The sequence below is a fragment of the Phocoena sinus genome, chromosome 15 (assembly GCF_008692025.1).
Source record: "Phocoena sinus isolate mPhoSin1 chromosome 15, mPhoSin1.pri, whole genome shotgun sequence".
NCBI lineage: Eukaryota > Metazoa > Chordata > Mammalia > Artiodactyla > Phocoenidae > Phocoena > Phocoena sinus.
The window spans coordinates 29,423,575-29,445,625 of NC_045777.1; the positions used below are offsets into that span (position 1 = coordinate 29,423,575).

Here is a 22,051-nt window from a genome sequence, read left to right on the forward strand (position 1 = left end):
AAGTCATTCTACCTCAATTCTAACCTGTCTGTCCTCAGCTGGACTCTGAGCTCTGGGTCTCCTCTTTTGGAGTTCCAGAAAGTTGCTCGTGGGCCATCTGTCCAAGAGCCCCTATCCCCACTCACTTCTCAAAGGGGAAGGTATCCACCCCCACTCCCACCCCTCCTTGCCTCAGTCCTGGCAGGGAGCACAGAGGGCCACCCCCGGGTAGATGGGGGTGAGGGGGGGGCAAGTGCTGGGATTAGAGCTGAGGGGACTGCCAAGGGGAAGGAGGGTGTTCTGAGTCCATAGACACTCCCCACTGGAGACAGACTGGAAGAGACTTCATGATTCTAAAGATATAGAAGAGGCTTCCCACCAGGGCAATAACAGAAACTAGACTGTTTCTGCACGAGAGAAAAAGAGCCAAGTGTTTAAAAGGGGAAGGAAAACACCGTCAACAGCAGGTCTGTTATTCCTTGGAGCCCAGCATCCTGGCATCTTGGTTCTCCAAAGCCTTTCCTTCCTCATTCCCTGCCAGCCTGGGAGTGAACGCTGCCCCTGAGAGACCCTTCGCTGTGCAGTGGGCCCCTCGAGCTGGGCTTCCAGGGTTCCCAGGGGAGGTGTAGGTGCCTCTCCATGGCTAGGGTGTAAGGGGCTATCCATCTAGCACCATGGCCAAGGGCCACGCTATAGTGGGCAGCCATCCTGTGAGTCCAGTTCTTGAAGGCCTGCCTTAGGGTGGAGGGTTGGGCAGGAAAGCCCTCTGGCCTGCGTCCCTGCCCCTGCTGCCTCTCTTGGGGTTCCCCCAACTGGGAGCCTAGCCCCCTCCACACATCCAACCCCTCACCCAGAGCCTGAGTCCACCTTCAGGTGGGTGGAGGAGGGTCTGGCCACTGGGGCTGGCACCGACTCAAGCCCAGCCAGCTTTGGCTTCTGTGGCGAAAGCGGGTTTGTCTGGGCTGCTCCCCAGGCCTTCTTGGAGTCGGGCCTAGAGGGCCACCTCGCCAAGACAAACTGTGGCTGCCGCGTGGAATGTGGTCGAGTGGCTACTCAGCAAGCCTAAACCCGGCAGGCCTGTCAGTGATGCCCCCGCGGTTCTGCAGTGTGGAGCCCTACAGGGTCCCCAGGGTCAGGTCAGGCCAGGCCGGGAGCAGGTAACAAGAGGCTGCCAGTTGTAAAGCAACTATACTCCAGTAAAAATTAATTAAAAAAAAAAAATAGGCTGCCAGGCGTCGCTCTGTTCCTTTTTGAGTGAGGTGGGGCATCCCTTCTCTTGGTCTCATCTGAAAACCAAAAACTCATAATCAAGCCTCAAGGTTGACAGAATTCCTCCAAGCCCACTTCCTCGGGGGAGCAGCTCAGTAGCAGAAGGTGGGGGAGGAGGGGCTGCAGGGAGGCATATGTGCCTGTGTGTGTACGTGTGGAGTCGGAGCTGACAGAGCAGGAGAAAGAGAGGTAGCAAGGCCTCTTCTTCCCTCAACACTGCCCAGGAGGAGTGGCGACATTGACATTTAGACCCACAACTTACGCAGCACTTGCCGTAAGGGGATTCCCTGGAAGCAGAGCTTGAAATGGGGGCTGGGGTGCATGTGGAAGTGCTCTCTAGAAGAAAAGGGCTGAGGGAGGCAGGACAGGACTGGTGTGGGGATGGGGGGATGCTAAGTAAGAATGTGGTATCAGCGGAGCCTAACCTGATGCCATAGGGAGCCCTGGAGCTTGAAGGGCATGACAGTTGGCAAGGAGATGGCTGTAATACCCCTGGGTGCATGGGCTTAATTGCTCAGTGGTATGTGGGATCTTCCCAGACCAGGGCTCGAACCTGTGTCCCCTGAATTGGCAGGCGGATTCTTAACCACTGTGCCACCAGGGAAGCCCCTCTGTAGGTTTTCTTTCTGCCCCACATACCCCAGATTTGGAACAGAAGAAGCCGGCAACTCAGAAATGCCAGTGGGTGAAAAGAACAACAAAAGGCCCCAACAAAAACCTGCTGTCTCTCTAGTCAAGAGACCAAGAAAGGAGCAACCCGGTAAGACAGAAACTTTTAGACAAAAAAGTTTATACTCCAGTCAAATCCCCCAGAGGAAACTGTAGCGCCACCTACACTCACAACAGCAAAGGCCCAGTGGGGAGCCTAAACTTCCATTACGTCCAGGCTGCAAGGAGGTACCCCAACACCCTGCCAGTGTGATGCCAGAGAAGACCAAGTAAAGGGCGGAGACTTTCATCTCCGCTGGCTGGCGATGAGGCCTCCCCTGGGGCCTCACTCGTGTTTCACCATGTTAGTGAAAACCATGTGAAAAGCCTGCATTTCCACCCCACTCAGCAGTAACAAGGGGCTTCTCATTCTCCCTGCTGGGATGGTGTCACAAGAAACCTAATGAGTCAGGACTTTGACCATGGCCCAGAGGTAACAAGGCTACCCCCAACCTGTGGTGTCAGTGGAGATCACACTTGGAGCCAGACCTCCCACCTCTGCCCATCAGTGAAAAGGAACACCACCCCCTGGGTGTCAACAGAGGTCAAGTGAGAAACTTAGACTCTCTACCTCTGCCTGGCAGCACCCCACCTTGCCCTGGTAGACTGGTGTCAGAAAAAGCCAGTTAAAATATAAAATTTCGGGGCTTCCCTGGTGGCACAGTTGTTGGGAATCCTCCTGCCAATGCAAGGGACACGGGTTCAAGCCCTGGCCCGGGAAGATCTCACATGCCGCAGAACAACTAAGCCTGCGAGCCACAACTACTGAAGCCTGTACGCCTAGAGCCCGTCCTCCACGACAAGAGAAGCCACTGCAGTGAGAAGCCCGCGTACTGCAACGAAGAGTAGCCCCACACTCGCCGCAACTAGAGAAAGACTGCACGCAGCAACGAAGACCCAATGCAGCCAAAAATAAATAAATAAATAATATATTTTTTTAAAAAGTTAACATTAGTGTCAACCAAGTCCCAGAAGGAAAGATAAAAAAGTTAGGACTGAAAAAATACTTGAAGAAATAACTGAAAAATGTTCATTTCTCACTCAGGTCTTAAGGGCCCCAACCTCTGAGAAAGGCAATTCCATATTTTTGTGTTTCTTATACAGCTGTAATTAAAAGAACATCTGTGGGCTTCCCTGGTGGCACAGTGATTGAGAGTCCGCCTGCCGATGCAGGGGATGTGGGTTCATGCCCCAGTCCAGGAAGATCCCACATGCCGCGGAGCAGCTAGGTCCATGAGCCATGGCCGCTGAGCCTGCGCATCCGGAGCCTGTGCTCCGCAACAGGAGAGGCCACAACAGTGAGAGGCCCGCGTACCGCAAAAAAAAAAAAAAAAAAAAAAAAAGAACATCTGTAACTTCAAAGTTCCAAGAAACCTGAGGATTTGGGCCACTACATTGTTCCTGCAATTCCTCCTACACGCAGAGTTTCGTAAGCAATAGTTTGACATTAAATTTTGAGCCTTTGGCCTTTATTTCTTCCACACTTTCCAAGCTTTCACAGACTTGAGGGCATTTAGCTTGTGTCTTATCTCACAGGCTAGAACCATCATTGTCTTCCTCTCCATGGATATCAAACAAGTTTCATCTCAAGCACATTCTAGTACATATGGTGTCTTGGTTCAAATTAGAAAAAGACGTCCCTTTTTCAAGTAAAACAAACAAAAAAAGTATTATTTTTTTCTTAACAATAATAATTAAGACAAATATACAGGGACTTCCCTGGTGGTCCAGTGGTTAAGACTTCACCTTCCATTGCAGGGGGTGCAGGTTCATACCTGGTCGGGGAGCTAAGGTCCAACATGCCTTGCAGCCAAAAAACCAAAATATAAAACAGAAGCAGTATTGTAACAAATTCAGTAAAGATTTTTTAAATGGTCCACATCAAAAAAAACATCTTAAAAAGACAAATATACACGAGCACATGATCCCTCCCAAAGTTGAGAGCATTTTGTGTCACCTGGTACCTGGGCTGGAGGAGTATTCCTAGATGAAGACTGTGTTGTCTCCAGGGACTTCTCTGGTGGTCAGTGGTAAAGAATCCGCCTTCCAATGCAGGGGTTGTGGATTTGATCCCTAGTCAGGGAATTAAGATCTCACATGCCATGGGGCAACTAAGCCTGCATGCCACAACTACTGAGCTTGTGCGCCTCAACTAGAGCTGGTGTGCCACAACTACAGAGCCCACATGCTCTGGAACCGCACGCCACAACTACAGGCCCACGCTCCCTGGAGCCTGTGTGCCACAACTAGAGAAGAAAAAAACCCACACACCACAAGTAGAGAGAAGCCCATGCACCTCAATGAAGAGCCTGCACACTGCAACAAAAGATCCCGCATGCCTCAGTGAAGATCCTGTGTGCCACAGCTAACACCCAATACAGCCAAAAATAAATTAAATAAATAAATCTTTTTTTTAAAAAAAGAGAGCTTCCCTGGTGGCGCAGTGGTTGAGAGTCCACTTGCCGATGCAGGGGACGCAGGTTCGTGCCCCGGTCCCAGAAGATCCCACATGCCGCGGAGCGGCTGGGCCCGTGAGCCATGGCCGCTGAGCCTACGCGTCCAGAGCCTGTGCTCTGCAACGGGAGAGGCCACAACAGTGAGAGGCCCGTGGACTGCAAAAAAAAAAAAAAAAAAAAGAATGTGTTGTCTCCAGAATCCAAAGAGGCCACCAGTCACTGTGCTTTCTCCTTTGTGGTGGAGGACACAAGATGCAGCAATTAGTCTTTTACTTTGGAGGAGATATCATGGCATGCCCTTGATGAATGGATCCCATAGGACCTTACCAAAGTGGCAGTTTCCTGAATCTTCATAGCATTTATTTCCCACCATCTGGAGTGTGTGTGCCTTACCAAGGTCTCTAGTGTGCTAGCTGTGTCATGTTCATCCTGCCCAGCCAGTATGATGTCAGCAATGTAAAGAACCATTGTAGCATTCTTCACAATGTACAGATGGCCCAGATATATTCAAACTATATTATGATAGAGACCGGGAGAGTTAACACCAGTGTGAAACTCCAAGTGATTATTTTTGATCATTCATTGTGAACTAGAACTGTTTCTGATCCTCTTTTCTAACTGGGATGGAATTCTAATATGGAATTCACCGTATTAACAAACTGAAAAAGAAAAATAGAAATGATCATCTCAATAGATGCAGAAAAAAGCATTTGACAAAATCTAACATTCATTCCTGATCAAAATTCTCAGCAAACTAGGATTAGAAGGGAACCTTCTCAACATGATAAGGGGCATCTATAAAAACCTAATAGCTAACGTCAAACTTAATGTTTCCCTCCTAAAATCCACTCTTACCACTCTTGTACTTCTTTGATCTACAGATTTATATCTTTCACCAAAGTTGGGGAGTTTTCAGCCATTGTTACTTAATTCCTATTTGATATAGTACTGGAAGTTCTAGCAAGTGCAATAAAGCAAGAAAAAGAAATAAAATGCTTAATATTGTAAAGGAATTAATACAATTACCCCTATTGATAGATGATATGATCATCTATGCAGAAAATTCTAGGGACTCTATATTTTTTTAAAGTCCTATATCTAATAAGCAAGTTTAGCAAGGTCACAAGACTTGAGATCAATATACAATATTCCATCATACTTCAATATATTAGCAACAAGGGGCTTCCCTGGTGGTGCAGTGGTTAAGAATCCGCCTGTCAATGCAGGGGACACGGGTTCAAGCCCTGGTCTGGGAGGATCCCACATGCCGCAGAGCAACTAAGCCCATGCACCACAACTACTGAGCCATGTGCCACAGCTACTGAAGCCCACACACCTAGAGCCCGTGCTCTGCCACAAGAGAAGCCACCGCAATGAGAAGCCCATGCACCGCAACGAAGAATAGCCCTCACTCGCCGCAACTAGAGGAAGCCCGCAAGCAGCAACAAAGCCAAAAATAAATAAATATAATAAATTTAAAAGAAAGAAAAGAAATGTACTTATAATTTAAAAAGTGTTCCTTAAAAAGAAATATATATATTAGCAATGAACAACTGGAACATGACATTTTTGAAAATAGTAATTGTATTTTTTTGCTAGGGCTGCCACAGATCGGGTAGCTAAGAGGACAGAAATTTATTTTCTCACAGTTCTAGCTATGAAGCCCAAGATCAAGGTGTTTCAAGATTTCGTTTCTCCTGCCTGACCTCTCCTTGTTTTATTGATGGATGTCTTTCACTGTGTCCTCACATGGCCTTTTCTCTGGGCATACATGTCCCTGGTATCACTCCCTCTTTTTATAAGAACACAAGTCACATTGGATTAGGGCCCACCCATCTGACTTCATTTAACCTCAGTTACCTTTTTAAAGTCTGTATCTCCAAATATAGTAACATTCTGAGGTGTGTGTGGGAGCGGACTTCAACATACAAATTTGAGGGGGACAGAATTCAGTCCATACAGTACCATTTACAATAGCTCCAAAAAAATGAAATACTTGAATATATCAACAAAACATATACAGGATCTGTATGCTAGAAACTACAAAATGCTAATAAAAGCAATCAAAGAAGAATTAATAAAAGGAAAAACATACCATATTTATAGATTGGAAGACATAGTATATTTAAGATATATATTCTCCCCCAATTGAACAATAAATTTAATGTAATTCCAATTAAAATTCCAGCAGGACTCTTTGTAGATAGAGACAAGCTAAATCTAAAATGTGTATAGGGACTTCCCTCCTGATCCAGTGGGTAAGACTCCACGCTCCCAATGAAGCGGGCCCGGGTTCCAACCCTGGTCAGGGAACTAGATCCCGCATGCTGCAAATAAGATCCAGTGCAGCCTAAATAAATAAACATTAAAAAAATTTAAAATAAAATGTATATAGAAAGGTAAAGAAACTAGAATAGCCAAAACAATTTTGAAAAAGAAAAACAGGGCTTCCCTGGTGGCGCAGTGGTTGGGAATCCGCCTGCCAATGCAGGGGACGCAGGTTCGAGCCCTTGTCCGGGAGGATCCCACATGCCGTGGAGCAACTAGGCCCATGCATCACAGCTACTGAGCCTGCATGCAACAACTACTGAAGCCTGTGCTCCGCAACAGGAGAAGCCACCGCAGTGAGAAGCCCGTGCACCGCAAGGAAGAGTGGCCCCTGCTCACCGCAAATAGAGAAAGCCCACATGCAGCAACAAAGACCCAACACAGCCAAAACTAAATAAATAAATTTTAAAAAGTAAATAAATTTAAAAAAGAAGAAAAACAAAGATGTAGGATTCACATTAACCACTTTTTTGTAGGTTTTTTTTTTAACATCTTTTTTTTTTTTTTTAATCTTTTGGCCACGTCACACAGCATGTGGAATCTTAGTTCCCCGACCAGGGATTGAACCCGCGCCCCCTGCACTGGGGGCGTGGAGTCTTAACCACTGGACCAGCAGGGAAGTCTCTGTAGGGTTTTTTTAATTTAGTTTTTTAATTGTGGTAAAATTTAGCATTGTAATCATTTTTAAGTGTACAATCAGTGACATCAAATACATTCACAATGTTGTAATGCTGGAAGTGCTATCTATTTCTAGACCTTTTTCATCATCCCAAACAGAAACATGTACCCATTAAGTTATAACTCCCCATTCCCCTTACCCCCAATCCTTAGTAATCTCTACTCTTTTTTTTCTTTAAAATTTCTTTAACTTTTATACAATTTTTAAAGGTTACTTTTCATTTACAGTTATTATAAAATATTGGCTGATTTCCCCATGTTATACAGTACATCCTTGAGCCTATCTTACACCCAATAGTTTGTACCTCTCACTCACCAACCTCTATAATGCCCCTCCCCCTCCCAGTGGTAACCACTAGTTTGTTCTCTGTATCTCTGAGTCTGCTTCTTTTATGCCATATTCACTAGTTTGTTATATTTTTTAGATTCTACATATAAGTGATATCATACAGTATTTATCTTTCTCTGACTTATTTCACTTAGCATAATGCCCTCCAAGTCCAACTATGCTGCTGCAAATGGCAAAATTTTGTTCTTTTTTATGGCTGAGTAGTATTCCATTGTATATATACATACCACATCTTTATCCATTCACTTAATTTGGTTTCATGTCTTGGCAATTGTAAATGCTGCTGCTATGAACATTGGGGTGCATGTGTCTTTTCAAATTAGTGTTTTTGGTTTTTTCAGATGTATACTCAAGAGTGGAAATGCTGGGTCATATGGTAGTTCTATTTTCAGTTTTTTGAGAAACCTCCATAATGTTTTCCACAGTGGCTGCACCAACTTACATTCCCACCAGCAGTGTACGAGGGTTCCCTTTTCTCCACATCCTCACCAACATTAGCTATTTATGTTCTTTTTTGTTTGTTTGTTTGTTTGTTTTGCGTTACGCGGGCCTCTCACCGTTGTGGCCCCTCCCATTGCGGAGCACAGGCTCCGGACGCGCAGGCCCAGCGGCCATGGCCCACGGGCCCAGCCGCTCTGCGGCATGTGGGATCTTCCTGGACCGGGGCACGAACCTGCGTCCCCTGCATCGGCAAGTGGACTCTCAATCACTGCGCCACCAGGGAAGCCCTATGTTCTTTTTTATGATAGCCATTCTGACAGGCGTGAGGTGATATCTCATTGTGGTTTTGATTTGTATTTCCCTGATGATTAGCAATGGTGAGCATCTTTTCATGTGCCTGTTGGCCATCTGCATTTCCTCTTTGGAAAAATGTCTATTCAGTTCTTCTGCCCATTTTTTAATTGGGTTGTTTGTTTGTTTTTGATATTGAGTTGTATGAAGTAACCTCTATTCCACTTTCTGTCTCTATGAATTTGCCTTTTCCGATACCTCATATAAGAATTATATGGAGGGCTTCTCTGGTGGCACAGTGGTTGAGAGTCCGCCTGCCGATGCAGGGGACACGAGTTCGTGCCCCAGTCCGGGAGGATCCCACATGCCGCGGGGCAGCTGGGCCCGTGAGCCATGGCTGCTGAGCCTGCACGTCCGGAGCCTGTGCTCCGCAATGGGAGAGGCCACAGCAGTGAGAGGCCCACGTACCGCAAAAAAAAAAAAGTATTATATGGAAACATATATTTGTCCTTTTGTGTCTGGCTTATTTCACTTAACATAATGGTTTTTGCTAACAAGTTTTGTCTTTAATGGCACATATCAGAATTTCATTCCTTTTCATGGCTGAGTAATATTCTATTGTGTGTATACTACATTTTGTTTATTCATTCATTTTTTGATGGACACTTGGATTTTGTCTACCTTTTGGCTATTGTGAATAATGCTGCTCTGAACATTGGTGTACACATATCTGTTTGAGTTCCTGCTTTAAATTTTTTTGGATATATACCTAGAAGTGGAATTACTGGGTCATTCGGCAATTCTGTTTTTTTAAAAAAAATTTTATGCCTTTATTAAAATAAACTTATTTATTTTAGTTATTTATTTTTGGTTGTGTTGGGTCTTCGTTGCTGTGCGCGGGCTTTTCTCTAGGTGTGGAGAGTGGGGACTACTCTTCATTGCTGTGCACAGTCTTCTCATTGCGGTGGCTTCTCTTGTTACGAAGCACAGGCTCTAGGCATGCAGGCTTCGGTAGTTGTGGTTCATGGGCTCCAGAGCACAGGCTCAGTAGTTGTGGCCCACGGGCTTAGTTGCTCCACAGCATGTGGTATCTTCCCGGACCAGGGCTTGAACCCTTGTCCCCTGCATTGGCAGGCGGATTCTTAACCACTGCACCACCAGGGAAGCCCTATGTTTAACTTTTTGAGGAAACACTAAACTCTTTTCCACAGCAGATGTAATATTTTACATTCCCACTAGCAATACACAAGTGTTCCAATTTCTCCACATCATTGCCAAAACTTGTTATTTTCCATTTTATTGCTAATAGCCATCTTAATGGGTGTGAAGTGCTATCTTATTGTGGTTTTGATTTGCATTTCCCTAATGACTAATGATGCTGAGCATCTTTTCCTGTACTTATTGGCCATTTGTATATCTTCTTTGAAGAAATGTATTCAAGTCCTTTGCCCATTTTTGAATTAGTTTGTTTTGTTGTTGAGTTGTAGGGGTTCTTTATGTATTCTGGATATTTAAACTTCTGTAAATATTTTCTCCCATTCTGTGTGTTATATTTTCAGTCTTTTGCAGTATTCTTTGATGCACACAAGTTTTTAACTTTTATGAAGTCTAATTTATCTACTTTTTTCCCTTGTTGCTTGTGCTTTTGATGTCATTTCCAAGAAATCATTGCCAAACCGAATGTCATGAAGATTTCTCCTTTTTCTTCTAGGAGTTTTATAGTTTTAACTCTTAAGTTTAGATTTTTGATACATTTTGAGTTAATTTTTGTATATGACATAAGGTAAGAGTCCAAATTCATTCTTTTGCATTCTTCATTCTTTTGAATTTCTTCATTCTTCATTCATGTGCATACTACCCAATTGCCAAATGTATCATAAAACTACAGTAGTCAAGACAGTGTGGTATTGGTGAAAGAATAGATGCATACCAATGCAATGGACTAAAAATTCCAGAAGTAGACCCATATCAATACAGTCAACAGATTTTTAACAAAGGTATAAAGGCATTTCAATGGAGAAAGAACAGTCTTTTCACCAAAAGGTGCTGTAAAAATACTGGACCTCCATATGCAAAAAACAAACAAACAGGGACTTCCCTGGTGGTGCAGTGGTTAAGAATCTGCCTGCCAGTGCAGGGAACACGGGTTCGATCCCTGGTCTGGGAAGATTCCACATGCCTCAGAGCAACTAAGCCCGTGCGCCACAACTACTGAGCCTGCTCTCTAGAGCCCTCGAGCCACAGCTACTGAAGACTGTGCACTCTAGGGCCAGTGTGCCACAACTACTGAGCCCGTGTGCTGCAACCACTGAAGCCCACGCACTGCAATGAAGACCAAACACAGCCAAAAATTTTAAAAGATTAAAAAACAAACAAAAACAAAAAACACCTCAATTTACATCTCACATATATAAAAATTAACTCAAAGGGATCATAAACCTAAATGTAATATGTAAAACTATAAAACTCTCAGAAGAAAATATAGGAAAAATATCTTCATGATTTTTGGTCAAAGAATTCTCAGATAGCACACAAAAGTACCACCTATAAAAGAAAAAATTGATAAACTAAACTTTTTAAAATTTAAAACTTCTCTGCAAAGAACACTAGCAAGAGAATTAAAAGATAAGCAAGAGATTGGAGAAAATATTCGCAAGTCACTTATCAGACAAAGGACTTATATCCAACTCTCAAAACTCAAAAATAAGAAAACCACCCAAATTTTTAAGTGGACAAAAGATCTCTTTTTTGTCCCTTGTACATGATGAGTCACTTCTCTCTTGCCACTTTCAAGATTCTCTCTTTGTCTTTGGTTTTTGACAGTTTGATAATATGTCTAGATGTAGAGCTTTTTAGGTTAATCCTGCTGAGAATTCACTGAGCTAAAACAAAGATGTAAGAACAGAAATATGATCAGTGGTTGCCTAGGGTTGGGATGGGAGGAGAGTCTGAATACAAGGGATGGCACAAGTGAATTCTTTATGTCTGTGTCTATGGTGGTGGTTACAAGCATCTTTGTGCATGACTCATTGAAATGTACATCCAAAAAGTGAATTTTATTATATGCAAATTTTTAATAAATGAAAATGGATACTTTAAGTACATAAAATGTTCACACAAAGTTTAACATATATTTTTAAGTGAACACCAAAGGATTCTCATCAGGTAAAGAAAAAAAATGTTACTAGCACTTCAGGAGCCTCCCCACCCCCTGCCATATTCTCCTCCTTGACTGTTGCTCCATTGATCCTCCCAGAATCAATCACTATCCTAACTTTTATCATAATCATATCCTTGCTTTTATTATTTTATGCAATCCATAAACAATATAATTTTCCTTTTGTGCTTTGCTTATTTCACTCAAAATTGTTTTTGTGAGTCATCCATGTTGTGTATAGTGGTTGTTTGTTTTCATCCTGTATAAAATTCCATTGTATAAATGTACCATATTTTACTCTCCAGTCTACTCGTTTTTTTTGTTGTTTTTGTTTTGTTTTGTTTTTTGCAGTACGCAGGCCTCTCACTGTTGTGGTCTCTCCCGTTGCGGAGCACAGGCTCCGGACGTGCAAGTTCAGCGGCCATGGCTCACCGGCGCAGCCACTCCGCATGTGGGATCCTCCCAGACCGGGGCACAAACCCGTGTCCCCTGCACCAGCAGGCGGACTCTCAACCACTGCACCACCAGGGAAGCCCTCCAATCTACTCTTGATGGATTTGGGGGTTGGTTCCGATTAGAGTCTACTGTAACTAAAGCTGCTATATGCATTCACGTATCTTTTTGTACATGTGCAAGGGTTTCCCTATAGTATATATTGTATACCCAGGAATAGGGGCATGTGTGCCTTCAGTTTTACTAGATTACGCTGAGTGTTCTTCATCTTGTCATATATGTCAATCATAATGCAAAGACAAACACCTCTAATGACACATGGTACAGATACCAATAAGGGTTTATTGGAGGGAACTTCTCAGCAAAGAGCTGGGATCATGCATATAATGCCTCAAAGTCCCATTATCCAAAAGATGGCTTGCTAGGCCAGGAAGGGCTGATCTCGCTGTTAAAAGAGCAGGAGAGGGGCCCCATTTTCATGCCACTTTGCATATTTATGAGGAAAGTAGAAGGAACCTTGGAATTCCTTGACAACTATGTAACAGAGGGAGTTTGCTGGCCAGGGAAATGTCTTACTAGAAATGGGGGAAATTCAGAGCTTGAGTTCACATGTCATTTCAGTTATGCTGAACTAGCTGTTTCTAGGGTACCTAAGAGAGAAGGGAAAGATTCACTGGAAACTTCCAGCAGACAAGGCTGGCTGTGTTCAGTTACATCATTATATAATGTCCCTTTCTGTCTCTGGTAATTTTCTTTGCCCTGAAGTCAGCTTTATCTGATATTAAGATAGCCACTCCTGCTTTCCTTTAATTAATGTTGCATGATACACCTTTTTTTATCCTCTTACTTTCAAGGTGCCTGTATCTTTACACTTAGAGTTTGTTGTAATTACAGTTGAGTCATGTCTTCTAATTTACTGTGCCAATAAGCTGTGCACTTATGTGTACTTCTAATTATATATATTAACCTTCAATGAATAAATTTTTTTTTTTTTTGGAAAAAGTTTTGCTGTATAAGAAGCATTGGAGGTGGGGAGAAAAGGAGCAGGGAGTTGGGAGATGTGGTACTAAATCCCTCATGGTGATCTGAGATTGAAAATGAGAGACAGGCAGAGACAATACAACAGCCCAGCACTAGGCAAAGATTACATAATAGGCTACATGGATGTCTTTGTGCCATAGTTTGCCTGTTAGCATTTGCCACATTCCTGCCCTTGCAAGCTCTCCTCTGAATTGCAGGGGGCTTAAGGTGCCTGGAAACTACATTTTGTGGACTTCTTTGCAAACTAGGTTACAGTTAGATTTTGCCAGTGGACTTCATAGGTTGGAGATTAGAAAATGGAAGGAAGGGAGAAATCTTTCTGACTCCAGCCACACCAGGCAACCACAAGTGATCACAGCTGGCTACTGGTGGCCACAGGTGATTGTGGGCTCCAGCACCAGCACCAACATCAGGCTTATAAACACCAGACCAGGATTTCCCTCGTGGCGCAGTGGTTAAGAATCCACCTGCCAATGCAGGGGACACAGGTTTGAGCCCTGGTCCAGGAAGATCCCACGTGCCGCGGAGCAACTAAGCCTGCGCGCCACACTACTGAAGCCCGCACGCCTACAGTCCATGCTCCGCAACAAGAGAAGCCACCGCACTGAGAAGCCCGTGCACCTCAAGAGTAGCCCCCACTCGCCACAACTAGAGAAAGCCCGCGCACAGCAACAAAGACCCAACACAGCCAAACAATACTAATAAAAAACCCAAACCAAGGGTGTTATCAGCTTCCTGACTTCTAAGTAAAACTCCCTTCTCCCTTTTTCTCATCCAGTTCTTCCAACATCTTTTTTTTTTCTTAAAGACTGCATTTCCTTGCTTTATTTGCATATACAGACTGGATTTTTTTTTTAACAGTTTCCCCAAAGGAATGTGTCTTGCTTATTACTGACATTTGGTATGTTTCATTCATTGGAATATTTTTTTTTAATTTTATTTTTGGCTGCGTTGGGTCTTCGTTGTTGCGTGCGGGCCTTCTCTAGCTGTGTCCTCCGGCTTCTCATTGCAGTGGCTTCTCTTGTTGTGGAGCATGGGCTCCAGGCGTGCAGGCTTCAGTAGTTGTGGTGCATTGGCTCAGTAGCTGTGGCTTGCGGGCCCTAGAACGCAGGCTCAGTAGTTGTAGCGCCCGGGCCTAGCTGCTCTGCAGCATGTGGGATCTTCCCGGACCAGGGCTCGAACCTGTGTCCCCTGCATTGGCAGGTGGATTCTCAACTGCTGCACCACCAGGGAAGCCCTCTTCCAACACCTTTATACCCAATGTCCAGCATTAAATTCCCCTTCTTGAAATATCTAGAGTGGGTTATTTTCCTGGCAAGATACTGACCGACACATAACTTCCCTTTCAGATTGAAAGAAATGAATCGAATGCTGTCATTTACCAACACTCTCCAAAATGGCTGGTGAAGCAAACCCAAATGCTCTCAGCTGTTCTCTCTCTAGTTTTCTCCTTGGAGCTGTCCCTGTCCACACCCCGACACCATACCCGCCTCCCACCTAAACTTCGAGAACCGTCACCTCTATTGCATCCTGACTGACCCTCAGCGATTTCACTCCCATGTGTACACCTCCCCAGTCTCTGCTCCCAGAGCAGCCAGCATCCACCTTGGCACGCTTGTCCCCTCTCTTGACTGGGAGCCCCAGGAAGTTGATGGGCACTGTTTATCCTTCACTCCTTGCATGCTTGGCACTGAGCAGGTGCTTACAGAATGTTTCACAGCACCGAGTGGTGTCTGCCACAGAAGTTGATGGGTCGAAGAGTTGCTCTATCAAGCCCTGGTTCAGGAAGAACCCAAGTGGGATCCGCTTTCCACACTATTTTTCCAGAAGTCGACTGATGAGAGTATGCAAGTGTGTGCAGAATAGGATCGGGGAAGCTGAGGGCTGGCCCAGGTGGAGGACCTGGGACATAGAGACCACAGGAAGACTGGCTAAGGTGCCAAATGGCTTTAATGAGCCTGAGCATCTTTCCCCCTACTTTGTCCCTCCCTCCCAACTCTCCGTGTCCCCTCCTTCATTTCTGGACAGGTCCAGCCTGCCCAAGGCTCTGGGACTCTTCGGCTAGTGTTAATTCTGTCCCCTCAGTCGCTCCAGCCGCCTCCTAAGGTCCGGGGGCACCTTGGCCCCAGCTGCCAGCAGCTCTCGAAGTCTCTGTTTGGGAGTCTTGGTGAGGTGGAAATTGCAGGGCACAGGGCCCTCTTCAAAGGTGACCCGGCAGTTCCGAGTCGCTGCGTGGTAGCCCTCAGCACTGGCAGTCACCACATAGTCCCCTGGGGTCAGCAGGCGCCAATAATCCCCGCCCCATGCTGAGAGGAGTGAAAGGCAAGATCAGAGTCCAGTGGTCCTCAGCTTCTGACCCAGCTAAAGCCTCCCACACCTCCCCCCATCCCCTCCCCGACACACCCACCCGTTGTTACATCATGGTTAATCCCATCCACAGCAATGACAGCATCAGCAATCCCAATCTCCGTGTCCTTGTCCCTCACAACTCCGGCAATGCCCATGCGCACCTGTGTGGGAAAAGGTTATCAAAACCCCTTTCCTTCTGTGTGAAAACGTGGTCTTCAGTTCATTTTCTGCCTCTGTTCCCCACAAATTTGATAGAGGTGGTGCGTCTACTCTGTTCTACGTGACAATACTCTGGTGAAAATATCTCCTGGTCGACATATTGCATCTGGATTGGGAGAACTATAAATGCCTGGCAGGAGGGCATATCTATGGGCTTTCCCAAGTTCAGTGACTCTTGTTATTGGCCTTGTGTTTTAGAACTCTTGGAAACTATACTTACGGAGTCATTCCAAGGGACATGAGTTCTGTGAAAAGTGAAGTGTCTATGCCAGGGCATTTCCTGCACTTGCAAAATTGGACTCTCTTCAGAGAACAGCTCTGGATCAGCTCTATGGACAATTCCCTGGACTGCTGTCAGGTCTATTCCCACCCGCTAACAATGTCTTACGCCACCCCGCTGGCAAACTGTGATTCCTGTCCTGTATCCCTCCAAGTCAATCTGATGCTGAGTGAGTGTGACCCATGGCACCTGTGAGTCAGAATGCTCAGCCTGACCCTAGGCTCAGTTCCCTATTGGGAGTTGCATCAACATGGAGAAGAGACCAGTCAGGAGTGACTCGGGCAGGCTGGGCACAGGGGGGATTCAGGTCCGACCTGTTCCAGGTAGGTGAGAAGGGCATCTTTGTTGTTCTCCCACTCCTGGCGCAGCTCGTTCTCGTGAGGGAACTTGTCACAGGACAGCTCCACAGTGACCTCAAAGCAGTTGGTGTGTAGGTAGCTGAAGTCATTCATGCCTAGGGGTACCGCAGACACTGGAGCCTAAAGGGGCGGGATGGAAGCCCTGCCCTCCTGGTGCCCTCCTCTGGGAGACACTTCCTGGTGACAGTTGACACCAGTGGTTATGTGAGAGCAGACTGTCTTATTGGGCAGTTATGGGGACGGAGCTAACCCCACCCTTGGGCACATACTCCCAGGAACTGTGTGCCAGTCAGCCCCGTTGATGATGTTGCCATACGAGGAGAAGTCCTGGCTGTGGCAGGGTCGGCGATCTGGGTCCTGCATTGCCCAATTAGTGCCAGCATAGACAGTGCTGAGCCAGCGAAACACTGCCTCATCTGGGGTGGGCGTGAGTTCACGGGCAGCCCACGGAGTCCGAGTCATGTCGAAGGGATAGGACACCACGAGCTCACCCCCGTGGAGGTTGGCACTTAGCACAAAAGGGATCCGTTCCATCCACTTGATCACTGCCCGTGTTTCAGGAGCCACCTGGACAAGGGCAGGTCAGGGGGGTGGGAGACAGAGACAAAGGCCCCTAGGGTGGCCCTCCACCACTGCCCCCAGAATACTCACAGTGGCATTGGGCAGGGTGTAGTAAGTAGGCAGTGGCAGGTGATGGTTGGGGACAGTGTCAGGCACCAGCCCATCATCCTCTGCTTCCCACAGTGGTGTGTTGAGGTCAGCAAAATTATGGTTAAGGTCAATGCCCTGATGGTTCCAGCGGCCCTCTGCCCAGCCCACCAGCTCCGAGCCCTGCCAGGGACGAAGTTTGTTCAAGCCAAGCAGGCTCCGGGCACCACGACGGAAGGAGCAGGCTGGCCCTCGGGCCAAGTGGCCTACCCGGCGGAAGGCAGTCTCATAGCCGTCAGGGTTCATGGAGGGCAACAGGTGAATGCGCGTCTCGGTGAGCAGCCGGGTCACCCGCGGGTCCCCTCTCAGGAACTCACGGCACAGGAACTGCATCAGGAGCAGGAGCAACTCCCGCCCCAGGGCCTCATTCCCATGCATGCCGGCCACGTAGCGCACCTCAGGCTCTCCTGGGAGCACACAGGTGCTCGCAACTGGCTCGTGCCCCTGCCCCTCCCCGCCACTGTGCCCACCTCTCCCACCCCACCTGCCAGTACCCAGCTCATGCTCCCCAGGCTGGTCCGACATTTCCATCACATACAGCTTCAGGCCCTGGTGGCTCTTCCCGATGCTGTAGACGCGGGTGATGTTGGGGCACTGCTCGTTCACCTGCTTCATCAGCTGGGGGGTGGAGTGCACCTCCCATGGTGCAGGGCATGGGAGGATCAGACCCAGGGGTCAGACCACATGTGGCCACGGAAGGACTTCAAAAGCTTGTGGTGGCCCATACAGATGGGGACACCACGGCACAGTACAGGAGTGGGCAGCAGCAGACCAGAAGGAAGGGTCAGAATAAGGGAGGCACCATAACAAGGGAAACTGGGGCAGTTTAGGGGTCAACAGGAGGGTGAGATGAGGGTGGACATGAGGGCAATCATAGCCAGTTATGCCCTGGTAGGCGGAGGACCTGAGATGGGCAGATCCCTCCCTCCTGGGTCATAGGGGTTACCTTCCTCATGGCTTTATAATCATGATGCCGGAAGTCCAGTGTGTCGGAGGATTCCAGCACAGGGACCTCAGGGAACAGACCATTAGGATCTGGTAGAGGATGAGTTCCCAATAAAGGGGGAGTTCCCAGTGGAGGGTGCACCCTGCCCATCCAACCCTTGTCTTACAGCCCACCTGAGACTGGACAGGCTAGGATCTCTGCCCGGAGGCAGGATGCACCTCCCTGGAGCCAGGTCTGGGGCAGCAGGCGAATGAAACGGGCCACCTGCGGCTCAGGCAGGAGGTTCAGCACTGGTGTCTCTGGGTCCGAATTTGCAGGAAATACCTGGGGGCATCAAGTTCTTTGTAAGGGTGGCTTGAACCCCAGCAGCCAGCCTGGCGGAGGGCCCAGGGAAGGAGCTCAGGCCGCTGAGCTCACTGAAAAATCCACCCCGGTAGGCTCAGCTGGAGACTTGCCCACTGTGTCAAACACAGACCGCTGCCCACAGCCTTTGCCAGCAGGCAGCCCTAGGCAGCCACACTTTCCATTTTGGTCACAGCTCATTAGACCAATATGGCCATGTGACTCAGGAGCAGCCAATCCTAGAGGTGGCCAGGACCCCACACTGTAGCCTGGGGTAAAAAGGGGTCATTGAGATGGGGAAGCCAGAGCTATGAGGAGGTGAGAAGTGATGCAAGGACCAGGGGCCCATCACCAGAAAGGGTGTTCCAGCAGGAGGCTGTGGCATGGAGGAAGGACTGGGGGAGGATACAGGCATCCAAAGCAGCCTTCCTCCCAAGGCTGTCTGCTGGGTGCCACCCATCCTGACAACAACCCCCCTTCTCCTGGGATGCCCAAGTGGACACCTGTTCCTTGTCCTCAGAGGAGCCCCAGCCCAGCCCAGCACCCTACAGTGGGCCAGGAGCCCAACTCTCAGCATAGAGGGCCCCAGCCACCATGGGACCTCTCACCGCGTCCATCCCACTGCTGCGATTCTTACTCCCCCACCAGGTAAGACTGTCATTGCTGAACTGGACCTTGTATGATGTGACCCAGTCATACCTGGCAGGAAAGATGGGTAAAGATGATGGGTGGCTCCCAGGACTCCCACCCCAGTCCTCCTGAGTCTGCCCATGACTTCCCTGGTCTGGAGATATCCTGCCTCACCTCCAGATGGAGTTCCTGCCCTGTGTGATAATGCCTGAGAAGTGGGTGGGGTGCCTAGCATCCACCTGAAGCCATGGCTCGGCATCCTGCCGCTCGGCACACCAGGCACCATCAAAAAGATCACCATCCTCCAGGCCTGACTGTGGGCACAGGACACAGTAATCACAACCAGGCAGGCAGTATGGGGTAAGCCTTAACCGAAGGTGGGAGGGGCAAGTAAGTAGGTCCTAGGGGTTGCCTTGCTGACCTGGATGTTGAGCCGTCCTCGGTGTGGTCCAAGACCAAAGGACTGGCTGCTAGATGCATCAAGCTGATTATCTGAAACTCGCAGGGACTCCAGGCCCAAAGGGGGACAGTCTGGGACAGGGACAGAGCAGTAAAATGGGACCAGAGAAAGAGTGGTCAGAGCACGTAGGAAGCTGAGCCTAAGCTTGCCAGTGTGTTGGACAGGCTGGGGGCATGTCTATGCCCAGGAGACCAAGAGCTACATTAGTTTGTGCCCCAGAGACTGCAAGTCTGGGCAGGGCCCCTGAAACGGTGGTACCTGGTTCTTGCTTCTCAGGGAGGTCAAGGGTCCTGGCAGGGCTGGTGGTCACTGAAGCCCTGGCAGTCACCGGGGGTCTGGAGGGAGTTAGCTTCTTTCGCTTCTTCATAATGATCTTTTTCTTCTTGATGACTCGAATCCGGACATGCTGTTCTGAGGTCCCTGGGGACCAAGGAGGCAGAGCACCAGGGAGGGAAAGGATGACACAAAACCCCAGATGGAGAGGTCTGCCAGCGCAAGAAAGCCTGCAAGTCCACAACAGGCCCCACCACACATATCCAAGAACATTGGCATGGACTTAAAGGCCCACAGGCTGACCCCCAACCTATCTCTCCAGCCACTTCCTTGATTCCTTCTCCCCTCTGACAGCTTGGCCCTCACCAATAGAGAGCTACACTGCCACTAGGAACTATCTGCTTACTCCAAAGAGCTGAATTTGGTTTTTTAACTCCTTCTTTGCCCGGCTGTCCGCTTCCCTGTCATCCACCACCTTTGATTTTATTGCCTAATTCCCATTCTTCCTTTGCATCCCAGCCCAGATACACTTCAAGGAGCCTTCCTTAGCTCCAGACTCGGTCTCATGCCCCAAAGCCTCTGTACCACCTCCATCATTATGTTTGCCGTCTGAGCTGAGATGTCCTGTCCTCAAATCCATGTCTGCCCGGGTGCTCAGGCCTTCCAGAGCTGGACCCCTGCCCTGCCTGCCCTTCAGTACAAAGCATTCATTGAACAGGGCAGGTGCCACTAGTTCCCCACCCAGCCTAGCTCCACAGATGCCCCTAGAACATGCTGTACATTTTTGTGTTAGGTGCCCTTTGCCTTTGCACAGACTGTTTCCTTCCTGGATGCCTTCCTCTTCAGCTCTTCCTAATTCAGAGATACCCTTCAGGACCAGTTCCACTTGCCTCTCCCAAGAAGCCCTCCTAGGCTGCCAATCCCCTTGCTTTCCTCCTCTTACTCCCACATCTGAAAAGGTGGGAAGTCAGGCAGCCTTCCCCCTCCCTTCCCCAGGCAGTGCCACGTTCCTCCTGGCAGAGAGCTCTTCTTCCCTTCCTTGGTTCTTTCCTTCCAGGCCCTGCCCTCAGTCTTGCTCTGCACCCTCCTCCTTTGTCTGCACCTCTTTCTCCCCTCCTCCTGGCTCTGGCCTCAGTTTCCTCATCTGTGAAAAGGGAAAGTTTGGGGCTGGAAGAGGCAGCATCTAACTGGTTCCTGTCCCAGGACTGCTGACTTGGTTTGGCAGGGAACTGGGGCTGCTGATTCAGCAGCCATTGTACTGGGCAGGGAGCGTGTGTGCGTGGGGAAGGGTCGCCACACAGGGGCTGGGCACGGAGTGTGGCGTGTGTGGCGTGTGTGTGGTGTGTGTGCGCGTGCTGGGGAGGGGTCGCCACACGGGGGGCGGAGGAGTGGGACAACCGGCCCGCGGAAGAAGCGGGCCGTGGGTCGGGAGCTCACCGTTCTTGTTCCCTGCGGACAGCTCTGCCTGGCTGCTACGCGGGGCCGGGGTCGAGACCGGGGCCTCGGTGGTCGCGGGCGACGCCAGGCCCAGCACCGAGGCGCCGGACGCCCCCAGACTCACCCCGACGGCAGGCGCGAAGGTGGCCAAGGCGAGCAGGAGACCCCACATGGCTGGGCCCAAAGCGAGGACACGCGCTGGACCCACGATGGCCGGTGGGTTCGCCTCTTCCTGCTGGGGCTCGGGAGCCCCCCGCCCCTTCCTGCCGCCGCCGCACGCCCCCTGCGGCCTTCGACACGCCCACAGCCCGCTAGTTGGCCTCGGACCCTGGAGCGGAGGGGTAGGCAGGGGAGGGGAGAGGAAGGTAGGGGCGGGGAGGGGCCAGGGCTGCAGCCCAGGGTCTCCGCACCCGCCGACCCTCCCCCTCCCTCTCTGCCCCGCGCCCCAGCCCCCCGCACCTAACCACATATTATCCTCTCTCGGCAAAGACCCTGCACCCTGGATTCCACGCGATCCTGTGCGCCTGTCCCACAGTGGGCACTTACTGTGTACCATGCCCCGTGCCACGCGCTTTACCCGTGGCCTCTCAGACAAATCTCATCTTATAAACTGGTAAACTGAGGCTCAGGGCGGCTAATTGACTTAGCCTAGGTAGCGAAGCCGAGAACTTTGGGGAGGAAACTACAACCCGAGAGGGAAATCTATCCAGTCAGAACCCCCTGCCAGGACGGGTGGGACGGAAAGAAGGGTGAGAGGAAACTGAGGCGGCGGCTGGCGTACGGGGTGGGGGAGGGCTGGCTCTCCAGGAATTCTTCTGAAGGACACCCAAGGGGCCCAGCTAGAGGCGGTGCTTCCCACCCCCCCACCGCGGCGCCCCGCCTCTCCTCTCTCTTCCTT

General features: G+C 48.9%; 1 protein-coding gene across 1 annotated transcript; it reads right to left on the reverse strand.

Moving 5' to 3' along the window:
- Positions 1-15,084: 15,084 nt before the first annotated feature.
- CPXM1 (carboxypeptidase X, M14 family member 1) lies at positions 15,085-21,367 on the reverse strand. The gene is made up of 14 exons (XM_032605666.1): positions 21,154-21,367; positions 19,702-19,863; positions 19,405-19,514; positions 19,158-19,297; positions 18,962-19,052; positions 18,185-18,335; positions 18,012-18,100; positions 17,560-17,683; positions 17,276-17,472; positions 17,009-17,188; positions 16,627-16,924; positions 16,313-16,452; positions 15,558-15,660; positions 15,085-15,456 (listed from the first exon to the last, which is right to left on the reverse strand). Exons 1-14 carry the CDS (start codon positions 21,323-21,325, stop codon positions 15,218-15,220), a joined length of 2,196 nt encoding a protein of 731 aa, XP_032461557.1. The 5' UTR covers positions 21,326-21,367; the 3' UTR covers positions 15,085-15,217.
- Between the last annotated feature and the right edge of the window lie 684 nt (positions 21,368-22,051).